The following is a 22970-nucleotide window of genomic DNA, read 5'->3' on the forward strand; positions in this document are numbered from 1 at the left end:
TCCTCACAATGACAATTTTCCTTTCATAATTTTTAAATTAATAATTATTTTACAGCCAACATGACCTTTGGAATAAATGTGTGTGTAAAACTTCCTGGAAATCTTCCTCATACTTCATTAGGAGAAGCAGTAACAAACTCATCAACAGATGAATGGAGGAGGACTGTTTGTGACAAGCAGAGCTAACAACTAGATTTACATTTTTAAAACAATTGTGACCCCTCTACAGAACCAAAAGTGCACAAAAGTTCCAAAACTTGAAAGATGTTGAAAATTGCTATAACAACATAGAAATGTGATTTAATCAGTTGCAAACATGAATATGTAGTTTTTTGGAGGGTGGGGTGGGGGTAAGCTTAAATTAATGACTTAACACTTATTTGTCACTATTGCACTACTCACATTTCCGGGATGGAAATTATCATCAAAATTAGAAAATTCCAGCCTACAATAATATGCAAAGTTTCAGAAAGTCTAGAACCATAAAGAACACAGACCCAGTCTGTCTTCACATCACAATCCCATGAACAGTAGCTTTCCTCTTAATAGGGACCCAGACACCTTGTGGAACAATCAGTGCAGAGTGGGAGGAGAGATTCCAGCAATCGAAGCAAGCAGGTATAAAATTAGTTCCCCCCTCCAATGTATTGGGTAGTGTGTGTAAAACTGAGTTTAACGATGCACATGTTCAAGTTAGAAATTATAAATCATTGAATGAAAGGACGAAAGTTTTGTGCATTTTTTTAAAATCCTTGATGTTATTTCATTTTTAAAATCTGTAGATGGGTAAAAACAAACAGGAGCATGTATAAATACTAAAGAACAAATAATTATTTTACTGATTCTGCTGATGTAAAAGAAGTCGTAAATTAATCTTTAACATCAGCATGTAATCAAATACAATACCAATTTTCCACTACAAAAGCATACCTCCAATCTATCAGTACAACAGCATAGCCCCGACCTATCAGTACAACAGCATAACCCTGATCTATAGGTACAACAGCATAGTCCCGATCTATAGGTACAGCAGCATAGCCCTGATCTATAGGTACAACAGCATAGTCCCAATCTATAGGTACAGCAGCATAGCCCTCATCTATAGGTACAACAGCACAGCCCTGATCTATAGGTACAACAGTATAGCCCTTGATCTATCTGTATAACAGCATAGCCCTGATCTATAGGTACAGCAGCATAGTCCCGATCTATAGGTACAACAGCATAGTCCTGATCTATAGGTACAACAGTATAGCCATTGATTTATTCGTATAACAGCATAGCCCTGATTTATAGGTACAGCAACATAGCCCCAATCTATAGGTACAACAGTATAGCCCTTGATCTATCTGTATAACAGCATAGCCCTGATCTATCCGTATAACAGCATAGCCCTGATCTATAGGTACAACAGCATAGTCCCGATCTATAGGTACAACAGTATAGCCCTTGATCTATCGGTATAACAGCATAGCCCCAATCTATAGGTATAACAGCACAGCCCTGATATATTGGTACTGATATATTGGTACAACAGTATAGCCCTTCATCTATCCATATAACAGCATAGTCCCAATCTATAAGTACAGCAGCATAGCCCCAATCTATCTGTATAACAGCATAGCCCTGATCTATAGGTACAGCAGCAAAGCCCCAATCTATCCGTATAACAGCATAGCCCTGATCTATAGGTACAACAGTATAGCCCTTGATCTATCCGTATAACAGCATAGCCCTGATCTATAGGTACAACAGTATAACCCTTGATCTATCTGTATAACAGCATAGCCCTGATCTATAGGCACAGCAGCATAGTCCCAATCTATAGGTACAAAAGCATAGCCTCCGATTTATCAGCGCCTTATGCAGCAAGAGATATTCATCAAGTCTCATTCATACAAACTCTAGCATGAATTGACGAGAGAGATAATACAAAAGTTTCATGCCCATATAACTTGCCCACGGATCCAATATGGCCGTTAGCAGCTGCCAGCATTACTGGTGTCTTCTTGAAATGATCACAGTGGTTAACCTTGGCCCCATGTGCCAGCAGGAGTTGCATAGATTCTGCCTGGTCACTGAAAGCTGCAGCATGAAGAGGAGTTCTGAAAGTTGAAAATAATTTTTTTTTTAAATTTCCAATTCTTTCTCACATGATTTAGTCAGCTCCATGTAGTTTGAGGAGTTTGAATTTCTGCTCAAAACTGCTTTCCAGCATCAAAATGTAAATACTTACCATAGAGTCAATCTATAAAATGTTTGACATCTAAATCAAGCAGTCTACACAAAGAAAAGTGTTCTCAAGCTACTTCTTTTAAAATAATACATTTGGTAGTTGGCTTTTTCCAAGAATAATGACTGTGTAAAGTTTGAAATTTTAAACATCTGCTCTGATATAAAGATGTTAACTCTTCAGGTTTGCCACCAGGTTAAAACACTTCTCACATATTCCACCAGGCCAACAATGTAAGATCCTAAAAGTAGCAATCTAAGTTTCTATTCCATGGGAACTGCTCTGGTGGTCTAGTGGTTAAAGCATCTGCCTCAGATGCAGGGGGTCGAGTCATACCAAAAACTTATAAAAATGGTGATTGCAGCTGCCTCATTTGGCGCTCAACATTAAGGGGATAGTGTTAGGACATGGTCGGCCTGATGCCAGGATAATGTGAATGGGTGCGACATGATGCTACATGTCTGCGGCACGATGCCCCAGTGCTAGACATCAATATAAACTACCACACTGCAGACATCGTAGCGATATGACTGAAAATCTTTTAAAGGTACATTAAAATTCCAAATTACACATACATACTATTCCATGGCTTAGAAGCTTGGAATACCCTATATGCTACTCAAACTAAATCCATAGCAATGGCTAAATCACTAGGATATATATCACAATTGCTCGAAAAAAATATGTCATATAGCTGAACTATAGTTTCCATCAAAGCACAGAAATATTTCTTCTAAAACACTAACCCTACCATAATACAACCGGAGTACATCCACTACCACAACATCAACTACCACATAAACCAGCTCTCCTAAGTTCAAAGAACATTTTCACTTCTTCTGGCTCTGTTTCGGAAGCAAAATATGCTAAAAAGACATCTGCCTGCCAAGACAGAAGTCAGATGAGAGTAATCTCCCCTTGGAAAGCAGGATTCATGCCACATCCTGTAAACAGTTACTAGCGGAGTGGATGTGCATGTGCCTGCATGCTCTTCAAGGGGGCATGAAACATGTTTTACCCTAAATATTGGTGCTTACTCAAATACCATATTTGCTGGCCTATAAGACGAAAAATTTTGACCAGACAATCTCAGCTTCATCTTATACTCCGAATCGACTTATATATGAACTATGTCATCTGAATCAATTTATCATATTTTTTGTATGTAAAATAATTTTCTAAGAGTACGAAAAATATTGTGCAAAAATTATTTCATTTTGGGGATGAAATTGTGTATGAACAAATATAGGATCCCACACCGAGTATTTTAAACAATTACATGATCGTCAATATTAAAAATTAACATAGATCAGATGTAATTGCATTAAAACAGCATGCACCAGTAATGTATGTTGTTTGTAATATATGTTGTTTAAATTTAATTACATATATTTGTGTTAGAATTTGCATGGCAGAAGATGAATAACCAAGACAAAGAAATATTCCATCACAATTTTCTTCTTGCACCTAATGATCAAATAATCTGTATGCCCCATTATTATAAGAATCATGTCATTTAGTAGTGGTATTTACATGCTAATTAAATATGCTATAGCTGTAGTCAGTCATTCCAAGATAACACCTGTTTGAGGTCATTATACTTGCAAAGAAAATTAGACATCATGCAAAATGGTCATTTTTGGGATTTAACCTAATGGAGACTATATAGATATAACTATTGTAAATATTTAAATCCTGACGGAGTATGGAATGTATTTCATAGTTTACATTTACTGTTTCATTTATTAATATTTTCTTTCTTTGATAAAGGCTTCAGCAACACGAGGGCAATAAGTTAAAAAAAAGAACAAAAAAATCCATGAAGAACTGAACTCTCTCTCTCTCATATATTGGAACATATTTGATTTTGATCACGAGGTGCAAAGAGAAAAATGCGATGGAATACATATGCATTCTTCTCTCTGTATCTCTCCCCCCCCCCCCCCGAAAATGCATTTTAGTATTAATGATGCAATTTCCCTATTGCTGGTAATCTGAAAAAGCGCACAGCGATACTTGTAATATTTGTGAAACCAAGTTATTATAATTTAATTCCACACAGCATCGCAAGTTTTATCCTATCTGAAACTCAAATTTTCAAGGCAGCATCATTATATGTAGCTAAAAGTACATAATATGTTTAAAATACTTCTTGTGAAATAAATTAGGTACTTTTAGTTACATTTAGTGATACTGAGTTACAGGTAGGATAAATTTTGCAATGCTGTGTGGAATGAAGTGAAAAACAATCTGTGATGTTGATCTGGCTTCGTCTTATACTCAGCATCGACTTATATAAGGATGAAGGATGGAAAATTTGCCAAATTTGCAGATTCAACTTATACTCTGCATCGACTTATAGGCCGGCAAATACGGTACATTGCCTTATCGTAATACAAGAAGAGAATAGGCAAGAGGCAGCAAGATTTAAACCTTCTTACCCCAGAGATGGCTCCGAATCAGATTCCTAATGTATATAAAGCAACTATGACTCCTCTGTGAGACACTGTCTTGAGTTAATTCAAGAGGAAGCAGTGAAACCTGAATCAATACAAGCTGCTGAAAGAGCTGGCATGGTAGCCTAACGTGCTGCTCATACAGATCCTACCAGAACAGATGGGAATCTTTGGGACAAGATGGGACTCTTTGGGACAAGATGGGACTCTTTGGGATAAGATGTCTTTGAGATTAAAGCTGGGGAAGATTGAATCTAACCTTCATTGCAAGGCCTGAATTATGCAAGTTAGTGAACAGTTGTGTTCAAAGGATATGCTAGTAGTGGCTTGTGAGCTGAGAGGTGTAGGAATTTCATCTGTTATTGGATTAGTTCTTTGTAGGCAGAATGAATAATCCAACCCACCAGGACAAACAAAGCCTGAACAGAAGCCTGCTCTTGGCAAAAAAAAGCACAAACCATCTTGGTGGAACTGAAGATTTTTCAGGCTGACCAGAAAGATGACTTTGCCAGCTAACATGACTTGAAGTGGGTCTTTTATAAGAAACGAGACAGGGAGATTTCTGACAATAGTTTGAAGGAAGCCTTGTTCAACCACATGCAATGTTTTTAAAACAGGCAAAAGGCCACTAAAGACTTCAATCAAGACAAAGATAAATTCCACAACAAGGTCCATGAGGAATTTATGCTGGCCTATTTCATCCCTTCATGAGAAATACATTTTAAAAAAAATTAAATTATTGCCATTGATTGCGATAGTTATCTTTTCTTCAAAGAACCATAGGAGGAAGTTAGCTATTTGTGGTAATCAGGCATTTAAGGGGGAGATGAGTCTCTACTTGCACTACTCTCCATTTCCCCATAAACTCTGGAAATGGTTCTTGCCCAAGCAATTCTGTCCACCCCTTTTTGGAGAATTGTTCTTTATGTATTTGATATGAACCAGGCATACTGGTTCAAGATCTCTGAGTTCCAATGGAAAATGAGCATACATGGGTGTTTCAGCTATCAGACAGTAGAAAGTAAGCAGGATTTTTCAGGGTATCTCCACTGACAGGCTCCAAAGATCAATGAACCATGCTTTCTCCAACATAAGAGCAATCTGGATTAGTTGGCATTCCAATTTCCTTCTTTCTTTAAGACTTTGGGGATTAGAGAGGATGGAGGAAAGGCCAATGCATCAAGAGCATTGCAATTCTGGGAAAGTATGTCAACTACCAAAATTCTGGTTCAGGGATTGTGGAGACAAAGGTCAAGCACTTGGCATTCCACCTTATTGGAAACAAAGTTCAGGAGAGGTTGACCCCAATGAAAGCAGATTTGACTTAAGATCAAAGGGTGAGTAGACTATTCAGTGTGGAGCAGCCGACTGCAATGGAAGAGTGAATTCATTTGGTCACTGAGCCAGATGGGATAAATTCTGATTTATTGATGATGGCACCATTTAAGTAAACCCCAAACTAGAATGCAGAGCTGTGGGGAAATTATTTCCCTTTTAACTTATGTAACTGATGCAGTCATGGTGTCTGACATAATGAGAACTCCCCTTCTTGTCTTCTCCTGACAATCACTATGACCTTGACCTAAAGAAGACTGATCTGAAGTAGGGGCTCCTAAAGGGGCCAAATCCTGCAGTAGCAGAAGATGCAGCTATTGCACTGCAGAATAAGCATTGAAGAAATAAATCTTATACAGTACAAAAACTCTAGTCACAATACTAATCAAGTTTCATGAATATACCTCATTCAGTTCTGGATATATGAACTGGAAAAAGAGTGTAATGGATGAGTGTATGCAAAGACAATTTTTTCTAAAAATAAAATGGCCATATGAGCTAAAATTGGTATCTTGGTAGCCCTACAGTAAACATCTTCATACGAATGAATTTTGTGGACAAAACCAAAACAATCTTACAAAACAAAATAACCAAGGTCTCTTGAGCAACTTCCATCAAACCTGCCAAAACCTGAAGCACACATGAAGAACACAATTTTGACAACCAACCCCTTCGACATGGTTAACTTAAAAAAAAAAACAATCAATAAACTTGTTGGAAAATAAAATCTTTTGACAGAGATAGAGAGATAGTTTTCTTGACCTTCACAATATATTCCTGCAACCTGTATAAGCAATAAACAGTCCTGCTTGGTACTAATGTAAAACAATCCTATGGGTAGGTTTTACTGGTGAGTGTCATGGAGGAAACTAAAAATAAGGTGGTGATAAAAACACTATTTCAGAAATTATTGAATTGGCTGACAATAGCAAGGTGATGACTTGACAAGTCTTTTATGTACCTCTGTGGAAGAACCCAATCTGTTTGAAGTTGCATAAATCAAAGAGATGCATGTTGAATAACAAAAATATTTACATGTTACTGCCATGAATGAGAATGTTTGCATGTTTAAGCCATTTCTTTGAGCCAGATTTTACACCATATACATACCTGCCATATTCCCAGACAGTGTTCGGGCTCTTTTTTTAGACTCAAACACCACAAGATGACATACATTGATACAGTGTGACACTGCTATAACACACTGGTTGGGGTCCATAGAACCTGACCGTGTAATAGACCAAACCATGTTATAACCATCCTAATCAGAAAATGATGCATGATGCAGGGGTGGGTGGATGGTGTTAATAAAAGCGGGTGCAAAAGTATATGCTTTTCATTAAATGAAGACAAACTAGTCTGAAATACACTTATATACTGACAACTTTTATTTGTGTAGTACAATTCTTAATCCATTAAGTACTGTATATGTATTTGAAAAATCCATGAATTTGAGCACAGATCATGTCACAAAATTCATGTAACAGTCCACCCAATTAGAAAACACAAATAAAATATGTATTTAAAAAAAAATAAAAAAAATAAAAATGGTAGTCTTCATTTGATTTATATGTGACACTAAACAATTCACTAATATACTGTTGCCAGTAGTATATGGCTATAGTTGTTTACATGCTACATGTACATGTACTTAAATTGGCCTTGATTTTGGACAGCTGGAGACGTATATCATCTTGCCAAGGTTACCCAGATGAGGCTATTCATATGGACATGAAAATATATGAATAAATTGAAAGTTTAACAAAAATCTTTGCGAGATACCCCATCTTTAATTAACATGATGGCAGATATCTATGGTTTCAAAAGACTGGAAATTTAATTTGCCCTGCCATTGCTAGTAATCATAAGCATTAGCTTTTTCCTGCGAAATAGAAACTTTCATGGCACAATAAATGTGCTGAAGTCACTTTGGAAAATTTAACAACCCATCAGATTCTTATGCTTTTGGTGCTGACTTCCTTTTGATGAAATGTTCTTTATTTCTACTGAAGAGTGTAGTCTGCTTTCTTTGATGAAGGATGCATGTGTTATTAAAGTCACCTCTGAAGGACAGCTTTGGAGGACCAAACAAATGCTTGTTTCTTAATGTAGTGGCAACATCCTATAGAACATTGAGACTGAATTATTTTCATTTGCTTAGTTTTTATACAGAACGATCAGTGCTTCAAAGGTAACCATTTTTCATTGAAATTCAGCAGAACTATTTTTTCAGGGTACATAAAAAAAGGAAAAAAGGAATTATTCATCATTTAGTTGATTGTAGCCTATTGTAGCCTTTTTTCTGTTCCTGCTTTTAAAGACGGTCAATTATAACTAGTCCAGGTAGCATGACTATTGGTGTGTTTCACAGCATACAGTACTCAGGCCAGATGTCATCATAAGTCGATTATAATATAACAATGCACTGTTAAGAAGGTTTGCCAATATGAACAAAGAATTTGTTTATGTAAAAATATATAGATTCCAGTTCATTTTATATTAAGCTTGCAGCTTCCTTTCATGGCGCCTCTGAACTTCTACACTCCAAAGCCAATATTCAAGTTTAAACAGCCAACAATGTCACACACAAAAATTGCCAGATGGTACATTTTGTCACCAATAAGGAAACAAAATTGCAATTTGCAACATTTGTGAAGCCCAGCATGATCCCACAATCAACTTTTTACATGTTATTTTCATACTTTAAGAACAATGAAATATTTTTTTCTTTACAAGAAAAATACATGTATATGAAATTTCTGGAGCCACACCATGATTGTCTAATAAAAGAATTCATTTGTGATCTCTTCCCCTAAATGATAACAAACTTTTACATATTTTCGTATTTTTTGAAAAGAAATGTTTTTGGTTGTACAAGAAAAAAACATGAATGTGTGTGTGTGTGTGTGTGTGTGGGGATTTGGATTTTAATGTAGCCTTAACAATTTTTCAGTCATCTCACTATGACGTCTGCAGTGTGACAGTTGGGACTCCCATTTAAACAGTGATGTTGATCCCTACCAGCTGTAGGGACTCCCATTTAAACAGAGATGTCACTTACTACCAGCTGTAGCAACTTCCATTTAAACAGAGATGTTTATTTCTACAGGCTGAAAGGACTCCCACTGAACAGAGATAACAGCATACATGCCAACCCCTGGCGAGGTAAAAGTGTAATCCACGTGGACAAAAAGAGTAATCTGCACAAAATGATTTATTTATCCTTCTGGACTTTTAACATCAATTACTGCTTCAAGTTTTCGTATATAGCCCTTTGAGCTTCAAAAAGTAACAGTCTCTGATATTGCATTTCAAAACACTTTGTACCAGATGAGATTGTGAATGTTTTGCACACCAGTAGAGTACTAAGTACTGGGTTACAGAGCCTGGATCTGAATTCAGTTTTATTTTTGTTAACAATACTGAACAATCTCTCAGTCAGCATTAGAATGGTAAAGAACCAATATTCCTTTCATAACCTGACAAAGAAGAGGAAATTTATATCTTTCAGTTATTGGGTCTCTTAGCTGGAAAATAAAATGAAAAAAATAAACTCTGTCCGCATGATGTACATTGTCAAGTTGATACTTCAGGAGTTCTTCTAATTTATCAGCTGCCTTTCCTGCAGCAGAGTGCATCATATGACAGAGACAACCTGATATGTAAAATGATGGAGACATTTTTCAAAATATAAAATGCAACTCCTTTATGAATTCCAGTCATCACTGATGCAGTATCAGCTGAAAACCCCATACAGTTCTGCCAACCTATGTTTATTCAAAGCATTATCAAATAAATAAATAAATGTTTTCTCCAGTGGAATATACTGTTAATTCTGATAATGATAGAAGAGCGCTCTGACTTTGCCCTTTTCATTCTCATAGTCTCTTAAACAGAGTGGGTACAACTTTTGTCATAATCACTACTCCTGTCTGTTGCAATACTAAATGGCCCAATTTTCATGGCTTCTGCAATTTTAAGTGAAGTATCTTCTGCTAAACACTTAACAATATGAGATGATTTTGTTCTTGCATATGCATATTTTCTGCAATTTTGCAATCAGAAAACATCCATTTGAACAAAGGACCAATGTAGTCTTTTACCGCTAAGGCTAGTCCGTGTTCTAATAAGAACTCGGTAGATAACGCCTCTGCATTTAGTTCTGCTGTAAAAAGATGTTACCTTAGTACTGGAGTTAGTAAAACAAACTAATTCAAGGCTTCTTTGTTTTAAAACCATGACTAACATTCAGATCCTTTCCACACAGCCTGAAAGGGGTGTGAAGCTGCCCTAGAATGGAACAATGTATTGTGTAATTCATGTATTTGTCTCTGAATATGTGTTTCGTCTTTTCCTAATCCATCTGTGAAATTATCTGAAAAATATTTTTGCTCTAACATGCATCGACTAGAATAAATTCGACTGGACTTTTGGCGCCAAATACTTACAGACTGGTTCTGTACCAGATATGAATTAGAACAAAGAGTCTGCAGGCAAATATTATATAGTTAGAACACCAGTCTGTTCTCTCCTAACTAAGCCATACAGCTGCTATAAAAAGAAACCGAGGTCAAAAGTTGAAAGTAGAAACCAGCAAGTTTCTTGGAAATAGGGCAGCTGCTATAAACAGAACGTAATACTGTTAGAAATATGCATGTAAGTTTATGGACAAGCGTACTCTTATGTCGTAGTTACATAGAAGCCGTCTTTTCTAGAATACAGTCTGTGGGATTAATGGGATGTTAATAAAAAAGAAAAATACAAATTATTATATATAAAAAATCGGGGGGGGGGGGATGATGTTAATAAAAAAGAAAAATACAAATTATTATATATAAAAAAATTGGTGGGGGGGGGGGGATATACACTGATAACATGTAACCCATATACATTTATGTGTAAGGCATAATTTAGTTTTTATAAAAGCATAATGATTATACCAAAAGTGTAATGGTTGGCAGAGATGTTGATCCCTACCAGCTATAGAGTATGTGACTGGTGTATCAAATAAAATTCGCCATATTTCCAATTAATGTTGTTGCTTGAGAGCTCTGCAACGGATTGGATGATTTCTATTATCTGATACTGAAAACATTTATTTTGTGGTCAGATTTTGAAGTGTACAGATACTGGGGTATTCTTGTTATTATGGGTATCCCTTAGGTGTTGTTTTATTCTCCCTTGGAATTCTCTTTTTGTCTCACATACATATTGTTTGCCACAGAAACAACAGGTAAGTAACATTACGTGTGGCACAATGACCTCTTAACTTTGAAGTACACCTGAGGTTTGTAAATATTTTGGATTTATTCCCCACTCTTGAAGATAGTCTGCCACTTTTTGTAGTGTGACAAATTTTTTAATTAGTGTCTGAGCTTGATAGTCTGCCATTTTCTGTACTTTGATAAGTTTGAAAGTAGTGTCCTAGCTTTGTTTTAGGAAGGGATCAAATTGTTAGGCTGTTGTAAATGCATGGTTTGTTGGTGTTCTGAAACTGGATTGCCCAGTTTTCCCTTTTGGTTAGTGTTTGTATCTCTTCTAACCACCGTGGTTGTGGAGGAGCTGTATAGAAGTGATAATGCACTTCCATAGAGACTCATCAGGGTTCTTGGTGGATTTGGGATCCATCAGATTGGTTTCCTGTGGAGGGTCACCTTCACTTCCGATTGTATTTAAACTGAAGAAAAAAGGTACTGCATGAAAGGATGTTGCAGCATACCCTCCCATCTGCTAGGGTGATTTAGTCACTCCTAGTCCCTGGTGTCACTAGCAGTCCCTGGAGTCACTCCCGGTCCGTGACCAGTTTCATTATCTTTCTAACTCATCAGAGGGAACTGGTCCTGTTGAATCACTGTTTCAACTGATCAGTGTGTTTTGTCAGAGAGGTCTGCATACCCCTAGTTAGAGAGAAGTCTGTATACCTCTAGTCAGAGAGAAGTATGTATACCCTAGTTAGAGAGAAGTATGTATACCCCTTGTCAAAGAGATGTATGTATAACCTTGTCAGAGAGGTCTGTATACCCCTAATCAGAGAGGTCTGTATACCCCTAGTCAGAAAGAAGTATGTATACCCCTTGTCAGAGAGAAGTCTGTATATCCCTTGTCAGAGAGAAGTCTGTATATCCCTAGTCAGAGAGAAGTCTGTATACCCCTAGTCAGAGAGAAGTATGTATACCCCTTGTTAGAGAGAAGTATGTATACCCCTAGTCAGAGAAGTCTGTATACCCCTAGTCAGAGAGAAGTCTGTATACCCCTAGTCAGAGAGATGTATACCCTTTGTCAGAGAGAAGTATGTATGCCCCTTGTCAGAGAGAAGTCTGTATACCCCTAGTCAGAGAGAAGTCTGTATACCCCTAGTCAGAGAGAAGTATGTATGCCCCTTGTCAGAGAGAAGTCTGTATACCCCTAGTCAGAGAAACGTCTGTATATTCCTAGTCAGAGAGAAGTCTGTATACCCCTAGTCTGAGAGAAGTAGTTGTTGTTGTTGTTGTTGGGTTTAATGCCATTTTTCAGCACACGATAGGCTATACATGGCGGCCAGTATTAATGGTGGAGGAAGAACCTAGGAAAACCCCGGAAAGAACCACTGACCCACAAGAAGTTACTGGCAAGCTTTCTCACATACCCACATTGGCTGAATCTGAGACTCGAACCGGTGTAGACAGAGGTGAGATGGCAGTGATCCATAGTGGAGAGCGCTTTAGACCACACGTCAGAGAGAAGTCTTTATACCCCTAGTCAGACATAAGTATGTATACCCCTTGTCAGAGAGAAGCCTGTTTATCCCTAGTCAGAGAGAAGTCTGTATACCCCTGTATACCCCTTGTCAGAGAGAAGTATGTATGCCCCTTGTCAGAGAGAAGTCTGTATACCCCTAGTCAGAGAGAAGTCTGTATACCCCTAGTCAGAAGTATGTATACCCCTAGCCATCAGGGCCACCACATTTTCCGTCAGATGACAATTATTTATACTGTCACATCCTATTACTGCAGCCTGTGTATTTACTTTCAGGCTGCACTGATGCAGCCATGTTTTAAATCACATAATTTTCGTGCAGCCACTAACCTATATAATAAATAACCACCAACACACATAATAAACAACCACTAACCCATATAATAAATAACCACTAACATATAATAAATAACCACTATCACATATAATAAAAAACCACTAACCCATATAATAAACAACCACTAACCCATATAATAAATAACCACTAACATATAATAAATAACCACTATCACATATAATAAAAAACCACTAACCCATATAATAAATAACCACAAACATATAAATAACCACTAACATATATTAAAACCCCACTAACCCATATAATAAATAACCACTAACATATAATAAATAACCACTATCACATATAATGAAAAACCACTAATCCATATACTAAATAACCACTAACCCATATAATAAATAACCACTAACCCATATAAGAAATAACCACCAACATATAATAAAAAAACCACTAACCCATATAATAAATAACCACTAACGTATAATAAAAAACCACTAACCCATGTAATAAATAACCACTAACATACAATAAATAACCACTAACATATAATAAAAAACCACTCACCCATATAATAAATAACCACTAACATATAATAAATAACCACTAACCCATATAATAAATAACCACTAACATATAATAAATAACCACTAACCCATATAATAAATAGCCACTAACCCATATAAGAAATAACCATCAACATATAATAAAAAAACCACTAACCCATATAATAAATAACCACTAACATATAAAAAATAACCACTATCACATATAATAAAAAACCACTAACCCATATAATAAATAACCACTAACATATAATAAATAACCACTAACCCATATAATAAATAACCACTAACATATAATAAATAACCACTAACATATAATAAATAACCACTAACCCATATAATAAATAACCACTAACCCATATAATAAATAACCACTAACCCATATAATAAAAAACCACTAACCCATATAATAAATAACCACTAACCCATATAATAAATAACCACTAACATATAATAAAAAAACCACTAACCCATATAATAAATAACCACTAACCCATATAATAACTAACCTCTAACCCATATAATAAATAACCATTAACCCATATAATAAATAACCACTAACCCATATGATAAATAACCACTAACCCATATAATAAATAACCACTAAACTACATAACAGCACAGAATTTTACAGAAGCTTGATGTCTAGCAATACAAGCATTAACTGTGTTATCTACACAATACACAGCAGTTGTAATAATAAAATAAATATTTCATGAGTTTTGAGTAAAGAGTATCTAGCCACTTATTTTTACCCCCATTTTTACACAGAAACATAATTCTGGCTTTTATCTTTTTACCACTACTTAAGCTAAATCACGGCTGCATGAAGATTATGTCATTCGAAACCCGGTTGCATAAATGCGGTCTGAAAATAAGTACACCCACTGCAACAAAGGTCTTGACAATATAAATAATTGTTACATGAACAAAATTGCAGCTTCACTGGGGTATATAAACTTCTCACCGACAAGACTTCAGTTAAAAAAATTATTCAACAATTTCCTCCAATGAGTTACAAAAAAAACAAAACCGGTCAGGGACAGGGGATGATTAGACCCCGCCAGAAGATGGGAGATAATATCTCTACATCCGATCAGGCATCATCTTCTTATAGGAGTAGGTAACTTACTTTTAACTGTACAACAATACTTTCTTGGGTCACCTGAACTGACCCCACCCACCCACCCATACACCTTTGGAACCTCATAACACACTGTCTTGGAGGATGGAAGGTATGCTCACTACATCAACATTACAATTATGTTGATAAGTGAGGCAGAACCACTTTTGTCAACACATGGTTTAATTTCATTTGCTTTTGTCTCCATGGGTGAATTTCCTTTTAAGATCAGGTGAAATATTTGACTACCAGTACAGGAATTTTCTACTGTTTACATCAGTCATTGACAGGACAAGCAACTGTCTGTCATTAACAACTCACCTCCCTTTGGAATCTTCTAAATTGACTATACCATCCCCCAATGTATCTATCAGTAATTCTGTACAGGTATCATTCCCATTTATCCTGAAAAGATACATCCAGAAATGACTCTTCAATAAAACTGAAATTACTTAACACTATAGGAACATCTTTTTACCTTGCTACCAGGAGTGTTGCTAAATTCCAACTTCCATAATCATGATTTGTTTGTATAAAACTAAAATTTGGCTACAACATACAGGGAAACAAATTATACTTACTTGATTATACAGAAATTTGAAAACAAGAAATTGATCGATTACTGAATGCATCTCTCTAACTTGAACTTGAACATCAACTAATATTATCCCAGGATAATCTAACTAAAATCTTCAAAATCTATAAATTCCAATAATTCATAAAGTTAAATGTCACTCAAGTGAATTCAATTTCTTTTACATTCTCCAAAAAGTTTTTTTAATTTTTAAAAAAAATTAAAGTGCATTTCTCGACAAATACTTGCACAAACATATTAACATTAGACATTACTTTCTGCTACCTTCCAAATTCAACTTGAAATGTCTCTCAGTCTATAAGTTATACAGACAAATGAAAGTAACACTTACAGATTACCTCCCCTTAAACCACTAGGTGGCATTCCATATATCAGATATATATATAGGGATTTATGGTCATGTGATTTGTTAGTATTTTTGCTATAAACCTTAATCCATCAATTACCAAGTCATATTAACATTGGGAGAACAGGTAAGATGAGGAAGAAATGCTGTGCATCTAGCCCCCACTTAAAGGCACCCTGTAGGGTCTAAAAAGCTCTCAACTTTTACAGGTAAAACTCTCCAAATGATAGGTGACATACCCTGTAGGGTAAAAAACTCTCTACTTTTACAGGTAAAACTCTCCAAATGATAGGTGACATACCCTGAAGGGTAAAAAAAACTCTCAACTTTTACAGGTAAAACTCTCCAAATGATAGGTGACATACCCTGTAGGGTAAAAAAAAACCCTCTACTTTTACAGGTAAAACTGCAAATGATAGCTGACATACCCTGTAAGGTAAAAAGAACTCTACTTTTACAGGTAAAACTTTCCAAATGATAGGTGACATACCCTGTAGGGTAAAAAACTCGCAACTTTTACAGGTAAAACTTTCCAAATGATAACTGACATACCATGTAGGGTATAAAAAAACTCAACTTTTACAGGTAAAACTCTCCAAATGATAGCAGACATACCCTGTAGGGTAAAAGAAACCTCAACTTTTACAGGTGAAAATCCAAATGATAGATGACATATCCTGTAGGTTATAAAAATAAAACTCTCCACTTCTACAGGTAAAACTCTCCAAATGATAACAGACACAACCAAATGTAAGTGTATATTCATGTGCAAGGAACCCCCCCTGTGGACATAATTACCAAAAAATGTTTCTCTTTAGGGTGAATCCTGCAAAAGTCCTACCTGAGAATGTGGCTGTGTAGAGGCATGGTCTGGTGATTTTTTTTGGCAGCAACCATGTCATCAACTTAAAATGACTGAACCATGGGAAGTAAAACTGTATTTATCCAAAGACAGAATGGAGCTGACTTACTCTTGATGCCAAAGCCAAGGTTATCAGGAAGCATGTCTTGTATGATAGTTCTTTAAGTGGGACAGTGGACAAAGGTTTGAACTAAGCAAGAGCTGAGCCATGTCAAGATCAAATCCACTTTACGAACAGGAGGGTAAAGTCAGGTCGGGACAGATCAAAGCTGATTAGCAAATCTGAGATCTTTGTTGTGACTCATATCAGGATGCTCATGAGTGTCAGAAATCATGGAGCAATATCCCTTGATCATTACTGGTGCTAGCTTCTTCCTCTCATAGAAACAAAGACAGAAGTTAGCCAGCTGCGGAATGGAGGCTGACAGTGGTGTGACGAAATTTGCAGGATACCAGTCAAAAAAACATTTCTCTTTGTATAATTTCAAAATGGAGGGCTGTCTAGCTGGTGAAATCCTCTCTAGATTGGCATTTATTTTTGCACAAGGTCTGCCAAAGTAAGAGCCATGTGTTTCTCTGGACATGGGTGAAAGATCAGCAACTGTGGCTGTTTGAGAAGCTTTTGGGTCACTAGGATTTTCCTGGGCACATCTGTCATCAAGTCAAGCATATCAGTGACCCAGGACTTACCCCATCAAGGGGCAATCAGGATTATTTTGAAATCTGTGCCCCTCATTTTCTAGATTTCCTCAAAACTGCTGGGGAAAAGCCATAGGTTCATATTCCCTCTCAGTCGAATGAAAGGTCTTCAGCAGCAGAAACATTTGGACCCGGGAATGGGAAGACAAAGGTGAACAGATTGTTGTCCCACCTTGTCGCAAACAGGTCTACCATCAGCCAACCTAGTTGCACACTTGATGGAAGATGGATGGAGATTCCACTCTGTGTGCAGTAGCTGCCCCCTTGCTGATAACAAATCGGCCAGAACATTGAGCCTACCCCAAATGTATTGTACCTGGATGCTTACTTCATGAACACAAACAAGGTATGATATCAACAGGCACTGTTGTGGTGACTTCGTTCCATCTTGTTTCCAAAGATAACTGGCCACCACTGAAATGTCCAACACTACCAACCACCTGATTTCATTATATCTTTAACTGAGACATTACATTGAAAGGCAAGGCTTCTAGAAATAGATAATATTTCATCAGCTGAAATCCTAATCAGATGCACCTAATTTTGTGAGAGATCAGAGTATGCTAATTGGATGACTCCCTTTATAACAAGGACAATAATGCTTGCTTTGTTACATCTTGTTTCCCTGGGTTTAGTATGAAAAAAAATGTCTGACATCTGACTGGATGTACTTTGTGCACTTCAGAAAAATTCAAAGAGCATGTACCAGGTATTGTAACCTTGTCTCTCTCAAAAGATCATTTGACATGAGGGGACATACAATTATTTGGGGAGGCTTAAAGGATTGCTTTAATTTTCAATAGGTTGATATGAACAGTTCTCTCTTGTTGTGTCCACTTTCCAATGACCCATCTTCAAATCTGGTAGCATGTGGATCCCCTCCCCCACCTGACAAGCCTGTGTCTCAACAGATTTTGACCTGTGGCTGCTGCAGGGCTTTCAATGGAATTCCTGGCGCAAGCCATTCTCTGTTCTGCCACTGAATCTTGAAATGCAATGAGATCTTTATTTGCTTATCTAACAGACAAGAAACTGGATGCCATTGAGACTGGAAGGCCATCTTGAAAGATCATGAGATCATCTGTTGTACTGAAGTGGAAGTAACTCTCTCACCATTATAAATTTTTGGAAGATATACGATGTTAGGACAATGCAGTTGAAGTGTTTTGGGAGGAAGACTGACCAGTCCTAACACTAAGCTCTTGATGCTGAGAGCCAAGTGAGGCAGCTGTTAGTACCTTTTTTAAGTCTTTGGTATGACTCGGCCAGAGGAACAAATGAAGACTTGTTCATATTTACCCTAAATTTCTAATGTGACAGAGTAAATTGTGCATACTGTGAAGCAAGTGTTTTTGTAGGACATCATCTAGGTACACTGACATCCCAAATAAGGAAGACTTGCAGAAAAGTGTGAAGACAAAGTCCAGTGTTCGGGCAAAAGCACATGGGCTGAAGTTGATTGTACGATTGGGTAATGTTACACAGATACACTGCACCCCTGCACGGGTATTTTCTTGGTGTTGCATATATATAGCTTACTGTATATTTGTTGGGTCATACAGACAAACATATGGACCTTGCTGTTTAAATTGTAAACTTTAGGGCTTTTATTAACATGATGAGATTGCTTAAATCTGTAATGTGATGCAATTTCCCACGGGGTTTCTTTGCCAAGAACAGCCTGGAATAGAGCCTGGGGATGCCATTTTTTAAAATGATCTCTACCACCATTTTTTCTATTAATGTCTTTATCTCCTTCTGCAATATGTCAGCCTTCATGTAGTCTGGCAGTGTCCCCATCATGAACGAGACTGAGAGGGGAGGGGGGTTGCAATATATCAGCCTTCATGTAGTCAGGCAGTGTCCCATCATGAAGGAGACAGAGGGGAGGGGGTTTGCAATATATAAGCCTTCATGTAGTCAGGCAGTGTCCCCATCATGAAGGAGACTGAGAGGGGAGGGGGTTTGCAATATATCAGCCTTCATGTAGTCAGGCAGTGTCTCCATCATGAAGGGGACTAAGAGGGGAGGGGGTTTGCTTAATGAGATGCAGAGCCCCTCTGAAACCATTTGTATTAACCACTAGTTGCAGGGAAATAAACTGTTCCATAAGCTGTGGAACCACCTGAGGGTTACCAGGGGCAATAGAGGTGGTAAGTCATTGTTTTGGAGTTGGGAGGCTTACAAGAGGAGAAAAAAAATGTTTCCTCTCTGTCCTCCCTGTTGGTCAGCAAGAAGTAGGGTGAGATAATCTCCTATCGCTTGCTCTGTTTCAGTAAGGTTCTCATATTTGAATATAACTTGAATCAAATATTGGATGCTTGACATCCCATCTGAGGCTGCTTGTGATGAAGGCAAGCCAAGAACAGATTTTGTACCAACAAAAAAAGCGAGGACAACTATGCTGCCTGTTTTCTGGTTTCCTCTATACAGCACCCACATGAGTGGAGACCCAAAAGGAAGGGAGGTAATCTGTAAGAGTTACTTCCCTTTGTAGTTACTTCCCTTTGTCTACCCAAAGTATAAACAGAGAGACTTTGTAAGGCTATGTGGAGGACTGGATTTGGGAGGTAGGAGGTAGGCACCTGAAATGTTATTTTAAGCATAGCATTGTGAAGTGTAGGTCATAACGGCTATTTATGTGCTGTTTTCTTGATGTTTAATGAAAGACAACTGGAGGTAATAAATGTAGCAAAAGAAAATTATGATCGCAGAACATTTTGATTTTTTGCAATACGTGCGATCAACATAAAAGGGCTGTGATGTCAGCCAATCTGTGTGGATGAATTTTGAGTTGCAAAAAAGATGATATTACATGACTCACTCAATCTTAATTTTTAAAACTTTTATTATAACTTTTCACTGTTCGCTTTGTAATCTGAACCACATTAGTAAGGTTTTCTACTCTTAAAAATACATATTCAATGATGCTAGAAGAGAAAGATGGGGGGGGGGACAGATGGACTGAGCAGTAGATGGATGATACAAATAGATAATTCTGAAAGTGATCATCATATATTTATATGTATGTTAACATATCATACCTTTAATATCACTGAAACAGGTTATTTTAACATATTTGCTACCTGAGAAAGGTATGGACTGATGACTTTTGTTTGTTTGCACAGTTTATTAAAAATAATAATAAACAAGAAAATTTATGGTCTAAAAGCTGGGAAGAACTTCCAGGAATCCAAGGTTAGACCTTTGCTTCTTTTTAAATACTGGGTGTTGAAACCATCTCTGATATTCTTCAGCAACAGCAAAATTTTCAAGATGGCTTCAATGATGACCGTATTAGATTTAAGATTGGCACCATTTTCATTTAAGACTAATTACACATTACAAGAACTCTTTTGGTGAAAAACCTATGTCAGTATGACTATCCATTCAGAAGGAGTGGTGACAATAAGATTTTTAAGATGACTTTTAAAGAGCCATATTGGATGTAATACCAGCACTATTTTCATTTAAGACAAACTAGATGTCTTTTGGGGAACACAATGGCTACCAATGAGGCCAAATTGGATGTCAGATCAGCAACAATTCAAATAAAATCAGCCAGACTCCATAAAAAACGTTTTGGCTAAACCCCTATATTGATATGAATCTCGATTTCAAAGGAACTACAATAACAAGATTTTCTAGATGGCGTCTATAGTGGTCATACTGTATGTCATATTGGCACCCTGTTCATTTAGAACCAACAAGACATTGTAATTAAACACCTGGTGGAAAACCCACATCCAGGTGGAGTAGCAATAACAATATTTTCAAGATGGCTGCCATGGTGGCCATACTGGATGTCAGACTGGCACCATATTCTTTAAGAATTCTGGCAAAAACCTCATGCTGATATAGCTTTCCATTCTATGGGGACAGTGGTATGATTTTCAAGACTGCTGCCATGGTGACCATACTAGACATCATGCACCATTTTTACACAGTACCAACTAGACCTTGGCATGAAGGTAAATTAATTCTTCAAACAGTTTACAAGAAGCAAACTTATGCAACTGACAGATGGACAATGAACAAACAAGCCATCCCATAAACTCTTCTCTCAGACAGTGTTGGTGGGTTTTCCTTATTAATGAAAAGTTATTCATCTATGATTTTTTTTACAGGCTGAATTACATTTTCAAAGGCCTGCTAATAGGAAAGGAATGAAGAAAAAAACCAACAAATAACAATGTCATACCATTCACTTGCTCTGTAGAACAGAAGAGAAACTCAATTATGAGTTAATCTTTATCAAAGGGTTCAATTTGTTAAAATACACCTTTGTAATAAGATTTCAGACATAATCAAGACAATGGAGGGTATAATTAACAAAACAAAATCTGCAGCTAGTGTTTATGAACTGACACCAATGTTTAAATGTCTGGTAATGACAAGAGGATTCACGATTCAAAAGATGTCACCAGTCTGTGATTTGCATAGCCAGAAAGCCACATCACTAGTGTGAATAGAAAAATTGATCACGAGTATTAACTAAAGAAAATTGGTAGCATATCCCATTTGCAAACTCACCTAAATATAATCAAGGCTTAATAATATGAATGAACAACAAACGAACAACTCTGAATGTTTCTGAAAATGAAAAGGATCATTTTCCCAATATGATTTGTCATCAGAAACTTCCTTGGTACTTTACACAATCCATAAATATAATTTTAACTGGATATTGGACATAAAATTGAGTGTATACTTCATCAGTTGAATCAGTACATAACATTCTCTTTACATTTTTGCATGTACCTGCTTCACAGCGTAAGATAGAAACAACTTTATGTCTGTAAAGTAAGATAGCTCTGCACTCTGATAGGGACCAGCTGCCATATTTAACTGCAGTGTTTCTCTAGACAATGATTGTCCTAACAATTTTAATAAGCAAACAATTACCTGGCTCTACAAAGGTTATAGGGAAAAATTCCAACTGTAGATATTTATGCATCTTAAAGTCCAAATTCTGCATAAGGAAAATAACTGTGATAGTTTTTTATCCTTTTAATAACCTTAATTATCACAGAATAGAAAGATTCACCTTATGCAATGAAAATAATCCTTGTCCAAAACCAACCTACTTAGTGAATTTTAGCTCCATTTATTCATCCATTACTTTCTCTGATCACAGATGGCACCAAGGTATCTCGAAACGGAGATCAGTGATATTGTAATTTTGAGCTGTTTTCCACAGTTATTTGTACACAAATCTCATACTCAGTTTCAGGGAAACTGTATCAGAACAGTGTGATTTGTCCTTAAGGTAGTGTGTTTCCTAACGATTAAATTTTATAATTGGACGTAACCAGTTAGTGCTCATACTAGCATATTTATTTTTGAATATGAGGCAGAAATAAAATACTAAATACGAATATGTGACTAAACCCAAAACATCAAATCCAATAAATTAAAATTTTAAAATATTCCAGTTCTAAAAGATATATAGCAGTCAACTTACACAGCAGAGTGAAGTGGAGTAAATTTATTCCCTGAAAAATTCTTATGTTGTTCATGCTCAAGAAGAAGTTCTACACACCCATCGTGCCCTGCAAAACAAAATTATGAGATTAAAATGTGCTTAACATTGGAAGGGATCTCTCCGAGTTCATTGTCCTGGCCAAAAAGAAAGAAAAAAGCACTCTAATGACTGATAAGAAGAAGGGGAAAAAAGCACTCTAATGACTGAGAAGAAAAAGAAAAAAAGCATTCTAATGACTGA

General features: G+C 36.6%; 1 protein-coding gene across 2 annotated transcripts in view; it reads right to left on the reverse strand.

Annotated features, from left to right (window-relative positions):
* LOC149781031 (uncharacterized) overlaps positions 1–22970 on the reverse strand; it is a 146496-nt gene that overhangs the window by 25836 nt on the left and 97690 nt on the right. For both annotated transcript variants that reach the window (XM_089938166.1, XM_089938165.1), the window contains exons 21-23: positions 22710–22797; positions 15065–15148; positions 1960–2105 (exon numbers count right to left, since the gene is read on the reverse strand). In XM_089938166.1, coding sequence (XP_089794292.1) covers positions 1960–2105; positions 15065–15148; positions 22710–22797 — 318 coding nt within the window. The remainder of the gene's footprint in view (positions 1–1959; positions 2106–15064; positions 15149–22709; positions 22798–22970) is intronic.

Source organism: Sinohyriopsis cumingii, chromosome 16, assembly GCF_028554795.1.
Source record: "Sinohyriopsis cumingii isolate HCF-2022 chromosome 16, ASM2855479v2, whole genome shotgun sequence".
Taxonomy (NCBI): Eukaryota; Metazoa; Mollusca; class Bivalvia; order Unionida; family Unionidae; genus Sinohyriopsis; species Sinohyriopsis cumingii.